Below are 13,160 nucleotides of genomic sequence, written 5' to 3' on the forward strand. Positions count from 1 at the left end.
ACCTGTCTGCAGCAGGTATGCTATGCTGACTTCATCAACTGGGAAGAAGGCTGCAGTTGCACCATACTCTGGGCACATGTTGGCAATTGTAGCTCGGTCAGCAATTGATAGCTGGGCCACTCCTGGCCCAAAAAACTCCACAAATTTGCCCACGACCCCAACTTGCCGTAGGTGCTATAAAGTGTAAACAATAGGAAAGTTTAAGGCTTGACGACCATGTTTAAAACACAGAATTATTATTATTATTATTATTATTATTATTATTATTATTATTATTTTGCAATGTTCCTCGAAAGCAACAAGGCGCCTAGGACTGGATCCCAGAATGGCAAAGGGACATCACTGAGGGGTGGGTGACACTGTTGTCAGGAGAACTGACCTAACATTAACCTTGGTTCTGAGAAGGCCAATATGACGTGAACATTAGGGGAGCTGGGAAGGGGGCAGGGACACTATTGGCTTTCCATCAGTTCTCCTGTAGACCTAAGATTGTACCTAATTAATTCTTATTTTTAAAAAGAAAGAAAAAGAATGCCAAAAATATGAATAACAGGAAGGTAAGTTGTTCTAAATGACAAATATCAAAAATTACACTCTTTTTAATCTAAAATAAACTTAATTCTTATATAATCACAGTATTTAAGTAAATGATTTGTTTTTAAAGACATAATGCATAGTTCTTTCTACTACAAATCACACAGCCTGCCAATCTTCTGTCTTCCCCAGAAAGCCAGTTTCACAGACAGATGACAACTGCATGAAACAGTCCTTCATTCACATGCTTTCTACCAAACTTTTGGGGTAAGTCCTGTTATTCCATTTTTGAAAAATACTGTGACAATCTGTGGTATTCAAGTAAATCCAATTCTAAATTCTATAAAAATTAAATAAAAAAGATTTTGACTTTTTCAGCATTCAGTCTATATATAAAGAGCTTCTACCTTAATTCTTATATTATAGTATTTAAGTAAATAATTTATTTAAAGACACAATGCATAGGTCTTGCTATTACAGCTCAGGCTGCATGGAAAAATAAGTGAATGCTTTATGTAAAGCAAGTAAAAAAAAGTTTCTTGCAAGAGTTTAAGAAAAAAGCCCTAATACTTTCCAACTGGTAGACACATCTGTTCCAATAAAGTAACTTAAAATAAGAAAGTGTAAAACTAATCATGGAACTAAGTTGCTATTTACATATAAAAGGATTGAGGTAGGGCCAGCAGATGGTTCAGTGGCTAGAATCAACTCACAAAGGTTATCTTCTGTCCTCCATACATGCATGACACGCCTCTCATACACAAAGATAAACACTTAATAAAACACAAAAGAAAAAGAGCCATGTGGGAAAATTGTAGCCAAAGTGTAAATGTGTGTGGGAATAATTTTCAACCTTAAGAAATTAATTATTTGTGGGAAGGAGAGGATCTGTTGAGCCATAAATACGCGCTAATTATAAAGACACTTTATCAAAAACAGCCTCAGAATCTGACAGGACATCGTTATGCCTTTAAGTCTTGGTGACAGAGCCACTGTAGTGGCACACATCTTTAATCACAGCACTTAAGAGGCAGAGGCAGGCGGATCTCTGTGATGCCAGTCTGGTCTACAGAGAGAGTTCCAGGACAGCCAGGACTACAATAGTGAGACCCAATCTTGAAAAAAAAAAATCTTGGTGACAGGAATATGAACATGATTTTAATTTCTGGGTACTTTTATGTCATAATTTTAAAAATTAAGAAAAAGAGTAAAGATAACCATCTAAACTTAACCACAAGAATCTCTTTTTCTCATTTTATTTTAGTATCTATTAAAATATTATATCCTAGCCTCTCTGAAGCACACAGACTCCTTTATGTTATTCCTTGTTTGTCCCTGGCTTTCTAAGAAATGGAAGAGGCATATATATATACTCTATATGTACATATACATACATGTATGTGTGTGTATGTGTGTGTATGAAGTATGATGCATGCATAATAAGCTATCTATACATCCCATTACCTTGGTAATGGTGAGCACAATGTCCGTGGATGTTACCAGAGGGTGAGGCTTCCCCATCAGCTTGTAGCCAATCACCTGGGGAAGCACCATGCTGATAGGCTGACCCAGCATGACAGCTTCTGCTTCGATTCCACCTACACCTGCAGTGAACAGCACAGCAGAATGACTCTTTCACAGCTTTCACTGTCCCTCAGCCACAGAAACCCAGGCAGCATGTTTACTTGGCACACAGCTGTATCTCCCTAAGGGACACACCTTTATAGAGTGTGTCCTCCCCTAGTTCTTGTATCAAAATCTCTTCACATTCAAAAGAGTAATTTAGGAGGCTCCATTGTTAACAAATGCCTAGTTGATTTTCACTTATAAAAATGTTCTAGTGCTTAATTCAGTTTATTTTTCCAAATAGAAAGTGAAAGTCTCTTTTTCTAAGAACTGGAAAACACAGCAGTACACAAAGTAGTCAGTAGCACCCTCCTCTGTGACCATGCAAACCGATGCAGGGAGTGAGGTGCGGGCCCAGATGACCAAGCAAACCGATGCAGGGAGTGAGGTGCGGGCCCAGATGACCATGCAAACAGATGCAGGGAATGAGGTGCGGGCCCAGATGACCATGCAAACCGATGCAGGGAGTGAGGTGCAGGCCCAGATGACCATGCAAATCCACATTAGCGAATGATAGGAATGTAGGAGAAGACTCACCCCAACCAAGGACTCCCAGACCATCAATCATGGTAGTGTGTGAATCTGTGCCCACGAGGCTGTCTGGGTAATAACATCCATCTTGATCAAATACTACTCTTGCCAAATACTCCAGATTCACCTGGTGAATGATTCCTGAGCCAGGAGGAATAATCCGCATGTTGCAAAAGGCCTGGGAACCCCACTTGGATTGAACAATGGAAAGAACACAGTGAAGTAAAGTTTATTTGGCCGTCTGCACACCTCTCCTCATGCCCCTGTCCCCAGAAACCAAACAGTAAAACCAAACTCTGGTCCATACCTTTAAAAATTCAAATCGTTCTCTATTTCTTTCAAATTCCAGGTCTTGATTCTTCTGTAAGCTGTCTGCCCTGTCAGAGAGAAAAGCTAACTGAATGCTGGCAAGGATTCACATGTTACCAATGCACATGTTCACCAAACTGTTGGTGACGAATCAATGAAACAGCAACTGCATCTGCAGGTGTGCAAGCAGGTATACATCTCTCTGCTACCAGATGGAAAACTGAGGTTAGCCACAAATGCATGCTACAAATTACCTGGCAATCGATTCCTCCAAAGCCCTTAAGCACAGTGGAAAAACATGAGCTGAATTCCACAGAAAGTTGACCCCCAAGTCTGACTCTCAGGGACAAACTCAAGGCATGTATGGCAACAGCAGCAAAGACACTTAAGGAGCCCTTGCTTCTGCACCTGCTTCTCTTCTTTCTGCTGAGCCAAATGCAGGAGGGATGCTTGTGTTTATGTTGTATAAAGACAACAGTAATGCTGAGGGCCCAGTACTTTCAGAACCTCAGTCTCCTGTCTTTAAGACTGGGACTTATATAGATGGTTGTTCTCCAGGATCAGCTATAAACCCCAGGTTACAGGCAGAGGTTTATTCAAGGCAATTCAGGTAGAATAAGTTATCATCACAACTCTGCAGGTTTAGCACTGAGAAGGCATTCATGACACCTGTATGTGATGGATCAAGGAGACACTAAACAGCTGAGACCCCAGTCAAGCTCCACTCCTGATATGACCACTAACTACTCACACTGCTAGGAAACAGCTGGACTAATTTTCTTAATCGAGTTTCCAAAATTATATTTTGAGTTGGGCATTACTAATGTATGCATTTTCAAATGAGGAAAATGAGATACACAGAAATAAAGAAAGCTGCCGAATGCTACACAGCTAGTAAATGGTAAAATCAGGGCATCGAGATTGGTGTCCACGCTCTTACTTCACCCTCCACTATGGCATCATCATACCTTCTCATGTGGCCCTCTACCTGCAGAAGCAGCAGTGGTACAGGACACATTGTCATGGTCAGATGACTGATCAATTATGAACTGTAATCTTAACCCAAGTCTGACTGTTCCTCAAGTTTTCATTTCTACTCAAGCCCTTCCTTTCATTTACAAATTAACTACTGGGAATGCAAAGGCTGCATTTTTGCTGCTCAGTCGAACTCAGGGCCTGGTAGGAAAGAGCCAAACAATAATGAAATGTTTTTCTTAACTCTGGACATGCAAATGGATATCACAGGAGTGTATAGAAAGGGCCATGAACTCAGACCAGCAAAGCTTCCAGAAGAAAATGACCTAGGGAGAAGGATGAAGGGACCCAGCTAGGGAGAATTAGACAGAGACTCTTTGGGAAGAAGATATGAACTAATGTTCCCTGAAAAAGCTACCCCAATGTTGAAGAATCTGACACTGATTGCTGATTAGAATTAGAATGGGCGGAGTTGGACTGCTATAGACCCAGAACGATCATTAGTTCCTTTAACAGCTATGCATTTTCCACCTGTTTCTGATCTAACATTCTTAAAGCCTTAGGAATGTATTAAGTTTTTATCAGACCACTAACTTCCTCCACTCAAAAAGCTAAGCATGTTGGACAACATCTATCATCATCATCAGTGGAGTTCCCTGTTTCCCAAGACCTGCCTGTCTGGTGTCCCCACCAATTTATAAATGCACTAGCTCATGAAGGTGTTAATGTAACCATTTCTACAATGTAGCATGCCTCAAAGGAAACCTGGATCTGCACTCCTAGGCCATGGGAACTCATACTTGACTTAGAATAAAGTACCATATTGCTTTTGAAGTGAGAGCTGTGTTTTTAGACAAAAACAGGCAGCATGTATTATTTACATTTAAAAAATACATTTAGTGAATATATTGAACCCTCCCCACGCTATAATGTGAATATTCTACAAAACATTGGTTGTTTTACTGGAATTAGTTTCTGAGACACATTAGAACAGAGGTCTATAAACTCTAGCTCCAGGGAAGAATCCAGCTCAATACTTGTATAAGCTATGTGCCTAAAGAATAAAAATTGGGGATGGGGGGGGGGAGTCCAAGATGGCAGTGACCAGTGTGCACCATATCTGAATTCTGAAATTGGTGAGTAGAAGGGCAGCTGAAGCCAGAACACTGACATTGAGGCTTCCTGGGTGAGAGGCGACAACCTGCGAGCTAGGAAAGTTTGGTTCAGGTCACCCATGGACATCTTTGGGGACTAAGAGTAGCGAATATTCAACCCCCCCTGTACTCCCACTTGCCCCTAAGCACGGGCCTTCCTCTCAGTGGAGGTGGCACTGGTTGCCCCAAGCAGGAGCCTCCATGCTCGGTGACTTGAGATGGAAGAGGCAGCGCAGTACGAGGTCTGTGGCTGCTGTGGGTGACTTCTAAGACTCCCAAGTCTGAGCCTCCATGGTCAGTGACTGAGACAGCAGAGGTGGCTGCCCAAGTGCAGTCTCCCTGCCCGGCATCCAAACAGTGGTTAGCATTGAGCTGACAGATCTCCTACACTCTCATTTGCCCCTGAATGCCCAAATCTGAGAGTAGAGAACAGGGGGACCCCTGTGCTTTCCGATTAGGCCTGCACACCTATGAGTGCACCTTCAAATCAGTGTGTGCAGAGCCCCACGTCCAGGGTCTCTCTATGCTAGCAGCCAGACATATCTCTCCCACCCACTCCCCCACTGTGGGCAACACAGGGAGGTTTGGGACAGCATTCTCAACACTGAAGTCCCTGCTCTGTGGGTCTCCTAGTGGAGTCCAGGCAAACAATTCCTGGAGCCCAGACAGATCTCAATACCGAGGACAGTAAGACAGGCCTGTAGGTCACTGAAGTATTCAGGGCACATGCACATGTACTTTGTGCCTGCGAACAGCACCAGCAACCTCTCCTGCACTTAAGCTCCACCCTTCCAGGCATCTACATGCTCTAGCACCCTGTCCTTCAAGGCACACTTCCACACACACCCCTGTACTTGCACACATGTGCCTACAACCTTCCTCCCTTAGCTACAGCTGAAACACCAACATCCACTCTTGAATCAGTGGACCTCTCTCATCTTCCTATAGAATATTCCAGACATCAGAGACAGATAGACCCAGTCTGAATTACAGACTCCAGGAACAAACAGCAAAGGATACAGATAAGCAGATGGCCAGAGGTCGATGTAGGAACATATCCAACAAAAATAAAAAATGGTTACTTCTGAGCTTTGCAGAAAAAAATTTTATTGATCCTACTGAGAAAATGAATGCCTGAGTATTTACATGTTAGAGAAAAGCAAAGAGACACACGGAGAAAGGAGAGGCCCAGCTGGCACAGAACATGGCAGCACCCTAATGTGGGCACCTGCACTGGAGATCCTCGATGCATGCAGCCAGTTCTCATCTCTAGGCTCCTTGCTCCTCCTCAGGGCTCCAGTCCTCTGCTCCTACCTCTCTCTCCTGGCCCTGGTACATCTGCATCAAGTGGAAACCCTAACAGCCTGCCTTCTTTCCTAAGTCTTTCTCCCCCATTTGTCCGTATCTCACCTAATGGTCTCCTTTCTTTCTCTTTAGTGCCTACAACCACTGGAGTATTTATCATAAACACAGCCCCCAGCTTTCTCCCAATTCATTAAACTTACCCTTCATAGCATCACTTGTGTTGAGTTTTCTATAAATACAGATCATGATCAGCTTGCCATATTCTAAAAAGGTATATGTTGGTATAATGTTCTTTTGTTCATTCAAATGCTGATTCCCCACCCCCCCCATCTGTTTTCAATCCGGATATTGCATTGTGATACTTATTCTAAGCATCCTGTTTCAACTTTGTGTAAACAGGCCAAAATAAAGAAACTAGCCACAATGTTGTGCAATGGGAGGAGCCAGAGGGCAGGAAATGAGTGGGAGGAGAAAGGGCAAGAGAAGAGCTAGGAGAGGGAGCTGGAGGACAGATCTTGGAATGACAGTGGAGATGGACTAGACATAATATATCACTAAAAGCAAGTATAATGTGGGAAATCTAAATGTTAGGAAACTATGAGGGCTCGGAGGTTTAAGAGGGAGTAACTATTGCCCAACACTGTGTTCTAGGTTAACTAAATAAACCCAGTCTCTCTGTGGTGATTTGGTTATAAGCTGTTTAGGACTAACAGCAAGCATTACTAAAAGAAATATCAAGAGTAAATATTAAACACAACTTACAACAGGTATAAATCCTTTGTTTCCAAAAACCAAGTTCTTCAGCCTGACCTGACTTTTAACAGATACTTCATATTCTCTGGTCCAGCTCTAAGGGTTGCCACATGGCAGCCCTCTATGCCTAGTGTGTTAGGATGGCCTTTTGGCTCCTCCCTCCTTGGTGTGTGTGCCTCAGGATCCTGATCATGTGGCCCTCTGGAGAGCCTTCTGGCTTCCAAGTTAGGATTCTTTGCTCCTTCTCAGGGGTGACCACACAGCAATTGCATTAAACTTTCTCTTTGAAATTTACTAAATTTATTGAATAAATCTGGGTACAACACAGGTCTATTAAACTTAGACAGGAACTCCAAACATTATTTCTACCAGTACAGGTGCAACTCTGACTCATTATGTGGCTGATGGGATCTCTTCTGTGACACATGAGAATGCTTGGACTCTAGTCATTACTCTTTGCTTTCTTAACCTCCAGCATCAGGAGGATGTTGAAACTGAAAGAGGGAATGAAAGAAAATGCTTGCCTGAAAATATGCTGGGAAAAATAATCACAAATATGTTCACAAGATGATCAGAAACCAGAAATGCCCAGGCTGTTCCAAGTTATAGGAATTTCAGATAAAAAGCTATCACTGAAAACAAAACCATATCATGTTAAATGTGGCTCAATCTATTATGGTTACTAGAATGAACAAACAAACCTCAAATTCAAATTTTAAAAATCTATTTTATTACCACTCAAAACCTTCCTAAGTTAGCATAGTCTAGTGAGCCTGTTCTTGTCTTTTGTTTTTTGAGACAGGGCCTCAAGCTCCTCATCCTCCTACCTTAGGGTTCAAGGTACTAGGATTACAAAGTGTCAACTTGCCTAGCTCCAAACTAGAGAACTAATGAGGTCTCCAAATGTGAATGGCTTCATAAATAGAAGGGATAATAATCCCTTAATTATGCAACATAAGTTCGCATTTATAGTGTCTGAGACTTTAATGGAGCAGAACCTAGAAAGTCACAAGTAATATTTCCAGAGAAAATAGCTTTCATTCTTGTGAAACCTAGTCATAAACTGTTATATAATTCTTGGGGAGAAACCAGGGGTAGGGTACTTCTGGGATAAATACAGGACACATGACAACAACATGCTAGTTACGTCCTCAGCTGCTAGAGATAATGGGAGCAAAATTATATTCAAATCAGACAAAGAGCTCCTAAGTATTGAAAATGTGCCACCCTGACACCGTTACCCACCTTTTCCATCTCCTTTCTATAGCGGAGCTGGGAATAACCCCACAGCACTCACTTTCATAATAGTTGCTGCATAGCATATTTAATTCCTTTGAATTAAAAGTCAGCCTCCAAAACTGAAACTCAAGGAAAATAAAGCAACAATAAATCCACTAAAACCAACCAACCAGCTAAGCAACCATCCAACCAACCAACCAACCAACCAATCAACTAACAAACCAACCACAATGGGGCTGGTGATGTGGCTCAGTGGGTAAAGGCACCTGCTGCCACGCTGACAATCTAAGTTTCATCCCTGAAGTCCACATGGTGAAAGGAGAGCATTTACTCCCATGGGTGTCATGTCCTCTGGCCTACACACATGCACACCACCCACACCCCCCAACAAATACATACAAAATAAGGCTAAAAACAGTTTTTAAAAAACATCACACAAAAATGTCTGGAACAGAAACATTCTCTCTAATATGTGCATTAAATTTAAATCTGTATGCAATATTCACCCCTGTATTTTATATTATATTCCTCCTGTTGTGCTCACTCCCAACTATAAAATTCATCGCTACTTCATAACTATAATTTTGCTACTGCTATGAATCGTAGTGTAAGTATCTGATATGCAGTTTATCTGACATGTGACCCCTTTAAAAGGTTTGGGAGACACCCAAAGGAGTCATGACCCATAGGTTGAGAAATACTGCTTTAAGGTGACATCGCAATGACTTTGTGAGGTAACTTTATTATTACTTATGAGGTTACATTTCAGAAAATTCTTCAAGTAGGGTACTATATTGACTATATTTTAACTTCTTTCCAAACATTGAGCAGTGCTCATGTGATTTAAAGGAGGCATGGGAGAGAAACAACCCCCAAGGAAGGGTTCTGGGGCCAAGAGGTTGGAAAAAGTAGGAGCAGTCAGTCTGTTTGTCCAAGATTTGCAAATTCAGTAGTCTGGTCATATTTTTATGCATACTGAATTTATCTGGTTTAAATATTTCAATATTAATAAGAGAATTATTTTCTAATTATTTTCTAATTTCCTTTGAGGATGTATGGAACCTACTTGACTTTGTTTCCCTCTGAATATTTTCTTTTTTGGTGTGTGGATATTTTTGAAAGACCCTCTAAAATTATAAAATAATACTTTCTTGTTGTAAAAAAAATTGGGGCTCAGAGGTCTTTTCCTGAGACTGATACTCCAACCAAGGACCATGCATGGAGATAACCTAGAACCCCTGCACAGATGTAGCCCATGGCAGCTCACCCTCCAAGTAGGTTCCCTAGTAAAGGGAACAGGGACTATCTCTGACATGGTCTTTGATCACTTCCCGAGGGGGGGAGCAGCCTTACCAGGCCACAGAGGAAGACAATGTAACCAGTCCTGATGAGACCCGATAGACTAGGATCAGATGGAAGGGGAGGAGGAACTCCCCTATCAGTGGACTAGGGGAGGGGCATGGGTGGAAAAGAGGGAGGGAGGGTTGGATTGGGAGGGAGCTATAGTTGGGATACAAAGTGAATAGTGAATAAACTGTAATTAATAAAAATAAATAAATAACGTTTTTAAAACTAAAAAACAAAAAAAAAACCAAAACAACCAACCAACCAAACAAACAAACAAAAAAAACCCAACAGAATTTCAGAGGTGACTGTTTGGCAGTCTGGCACCTCTTTTGATAGTTGCAAAACCTGGGTAGGTTTGTGATTATTCATACACACAACTTAGATTCTGGCACACTGAGCTGCAATGTGAGCACATTCCAAACATCCAAGTAATCCACTTCAGAGTATGCCATAATTCAATACATCATTCTCCTTTACGGGACATCTAGAAGGGGTCTAGCTTTCCATTTATAATACTTTTAATTTCTGGCTACCTTAGTAAGGGTGACTATTGTGATGAAACACCATAACCAAGGTAACTTGGGGAAGAAAGGGTTTATAAAGCTTACATTTCCAGGTGACAGTCCATCACCAAGGGAAGTCAAGGCAGAAACTCAAACAGGGCAGGAATTGATATAGAGACCATGGAGCAGTGCTGCTTACTGGCTTGCCCCTATAGCTTGCTCAACCTGCTTTTTTATAGAACCCAGGACCACTAGCCAAGTATGGCACCACCGACAATGGGCTGGACCCTCCCCCATGAATCAGTAATTAAGAAGATGCCCCCACAGACTTGCCTATAGCCAGATGTTATGGAAGCATGTTCTCAACTGAGGTTCCCTCTTCTCTGATGACTCTATTTTGTGACAAGTTGACATAAAACCAGCCAGTACACAGGCCATGAAGCTTTTTCTCAATTTTCAGTATTAGTTGGAAGTATGCTTGAATGCAGAAATCCCAGGTAAAAGGACAATGAAATGCTTTCTTTTTAAAGATTAACTTTATTTTTAGTTGTGCGTCTGTGTGCTTGTCAGTGCATGTGAGTGCATGTGGAGTGCCCCCTACAAACCAAAGAAGGGTGTCAGGTCCCTGGAGCTAGAGTTACTGGTAGTGTGAGAATCCCAGTATAAGCTCTAGAAACTAAGCTTAGTATGAACTCTTAACAGCTAAGCCATCTCTCCAGCCCAGAAACACAGAAGTTTCTAAGGTCTTACTACATACTGCTTTCATCATTTCCAAATACAGGGCAATTAGCAGTGCACATAAATGTCTCCCTCATGACATTTTGAATATTAAGGTTTAATCTTAATTATATTTATGAGAAAAAAATGGTATTTAAAAATTTTTTTAATTATTTATTACATTTATTTGCTTTGTATCCTGGCTGTGACCCCTCCCTCATCTCCTCTCAATCCTTCCCTCCCTCCCTCTCTCTTCTCCTTCTATGCCCATCCCCTAGTCCACTGGTAGGGGAGGTCCTCCTCCCCATCTATTCGACCCTAGCCTATCAGATCTCATCAGGACTGTTTGCACTGTCTTCCTCTGTGGCCTGGCAAGGCTGCACTCCTCAGGGTGACGTAAGGAAAGAGCCTGCCACTGAGTTCATGCCAGAGACAGCCGCTGCTCACCTTACTACAGCACCCACTTAAGAGACTAAGTCTATGGGTTACATCTGAGCCAGGTCCTCTCCATGCATGGTCCTTGGTTGAAAAATCTTTTCATTCTGTTCACTTCTAACATTTTCAAGCTGGAAATATATATTGTTCTTTGCACTTTTATTGGCTGAGTCTATTACTCTAAATGGATTACATATTGATTTTCTTTTCTTTTCTTTTCTTTTGAGACACAATCTAACTATGCAGCTCTGACTTGCCTCTAACTCTCCGAACTCAGCCTGATTCTGACTCCCAAGAGATTACATAGTTCTTTACATATTAAGATATAGCCTTTACCATATTTGTTGCAAATAATTTATTTTTTATCTTTGAAATCACTGTATCTATACACTTTTCCCTTTTTTCTTTTTTTGATTCTAAATTGAGAAGTCTTTCTAGTCAAGACATTTGACATATTCAAAATTATTATTTTCTTATAATTAAAATTACTGTATATATCCAATTATTTGAACTATAACTAAAATACAAACTGCTACTCCTACAAATACTTAGCAGAATGTGGAGAAATTCCTTCTCCACTTACAGATATACGATATATAGTCATACCTCTGTCAGATGCCCACCTCTTTACATTGATTGCTTCCCTATGTGTAAACCAATGCTCAATAACCTTACCTGCAATAGCTGGACTGGGCTTAATACCCTGATTTTGACATGCTTAAGAACCATGTCAGTCAATCATGATTACTGTGAACAGAAGTAGCTCTGTAATTGCTGAGTGAACTTTAAGAGACATTTTGTGTTTTTGACTCCTCCCCCCAGGTCACCAGATAACTGCTTCTTCTTTAGCCAAAGAAACACAAGGAAAATGGTGCCTCTCAGCTGCCCTGCACTTCAGCATTACCAGCCAGCCCAGCCACTACCACACGAGACAGAGCTGCCCAATCATCCTCACTAGGGTCAGCTCACCATCCAACCAACCTGCAACATGTCAGAAAAAAGTTCTCACTGTTGACTGTCACTGAGATCGTTGGGTTATTTTTCTACAACAATAGCTGAGTTTTATGCCTATCTTTGCATAAGAACTTTCATGGTTTGATGATATAAATTCTGCCTTTTGGAGAAAAGAACAAATAATAGTGTTTCCTCTTGCCCTTTCCCTGCCTGTCCACACCATTCTGATCCAAAGGGCAGAGGCAACGACTTTCTTTTTTTCTCAAGCTTAACCTTCTCAGGTGTTCTCTGGGTCCAGGGTGCACTCCATGCACTTCCTGGATTCTACTTCAGTAGAGCTCAGCTTTCTGAGCCTCCTAGTGCATCATGAAAGGACTGGGAATGCACTGGAATGTTTGCTAGCTGGATTCCAACTAGCCCAAAAACTCAGTCTCCAATTATTTAAGTAAAAGTTCTTTTTGGAGAATGAGATTTAAGACAGAAAGTTCATTAAAATAAGCAGCCTAGGAAGACTGACCATCACTACTTGACTTTTAAACTCAAGACCTAAATACCTTTGAACAGATTATTATTATAAATGCTACAAGTATTTTGCTTAAGAAGTATTCACTTTTTTATATCTTTATTGAGAGGCCATTGTTAAGGTGGTAGTTTACAACTGTAAAGTCATATGTTCAATTCCTCTGTAAAGACATCTTAATATCCACACCTTTGAATGTCAAGGGAGAGGAGATAGATGAAAAGGAAACCTCCCCTCCAGTCAGCCTCAGAGATTTAG

General features: G+C 41.3%; 1 protein-coding gene across 1 annotated transcript in view; it reads right to left on the reverse strand.

Moving 5' to 3' along the window:
- Aco1 (aconitase 1) overlaps positions 1-13,160 on the reverse strand; it is a 69,277-nt gene that overhangs the window by 24,641 nt on the left and 31,476 nt on the right. Inside the window, exons 5-8 of the mRNA XM_021627109.2 lie at positions 2,999-3,068; positions 2,698-2,881; positions 1,999-2,138; positions 3-174 (exon numbers count right to left, since the gene is read on the reverse strand). Of these exons, the coding sequence (XP_021482784.1) occupies positions 3-174; positions 1,999-2,138; positions 2,698-2,881; positions 2,999-3,068 (566 nt within the window). The remainder of the gene's footprint in view (positions 1-2; positions 175-1,998; positions 2,139-2,697; positions 2,882-2,998; positions 3,069-13,160) is intronic.

Source organism: Meriones unguiculatus, chromosome 9 (genome assembly GCF_030254825.1).
Source record: "Meriones unguiculatus strain TT.TT164.6M chromosome 9, Bangor_MerUng_6.1, whole genome shotgun sequence".
Classification (NCBI taxonomy): Eukaryota; Metazoa; Chordata; class Mammalia; order Rodentia; family Muridae; genus Meriones; species Meriones unguiculatus.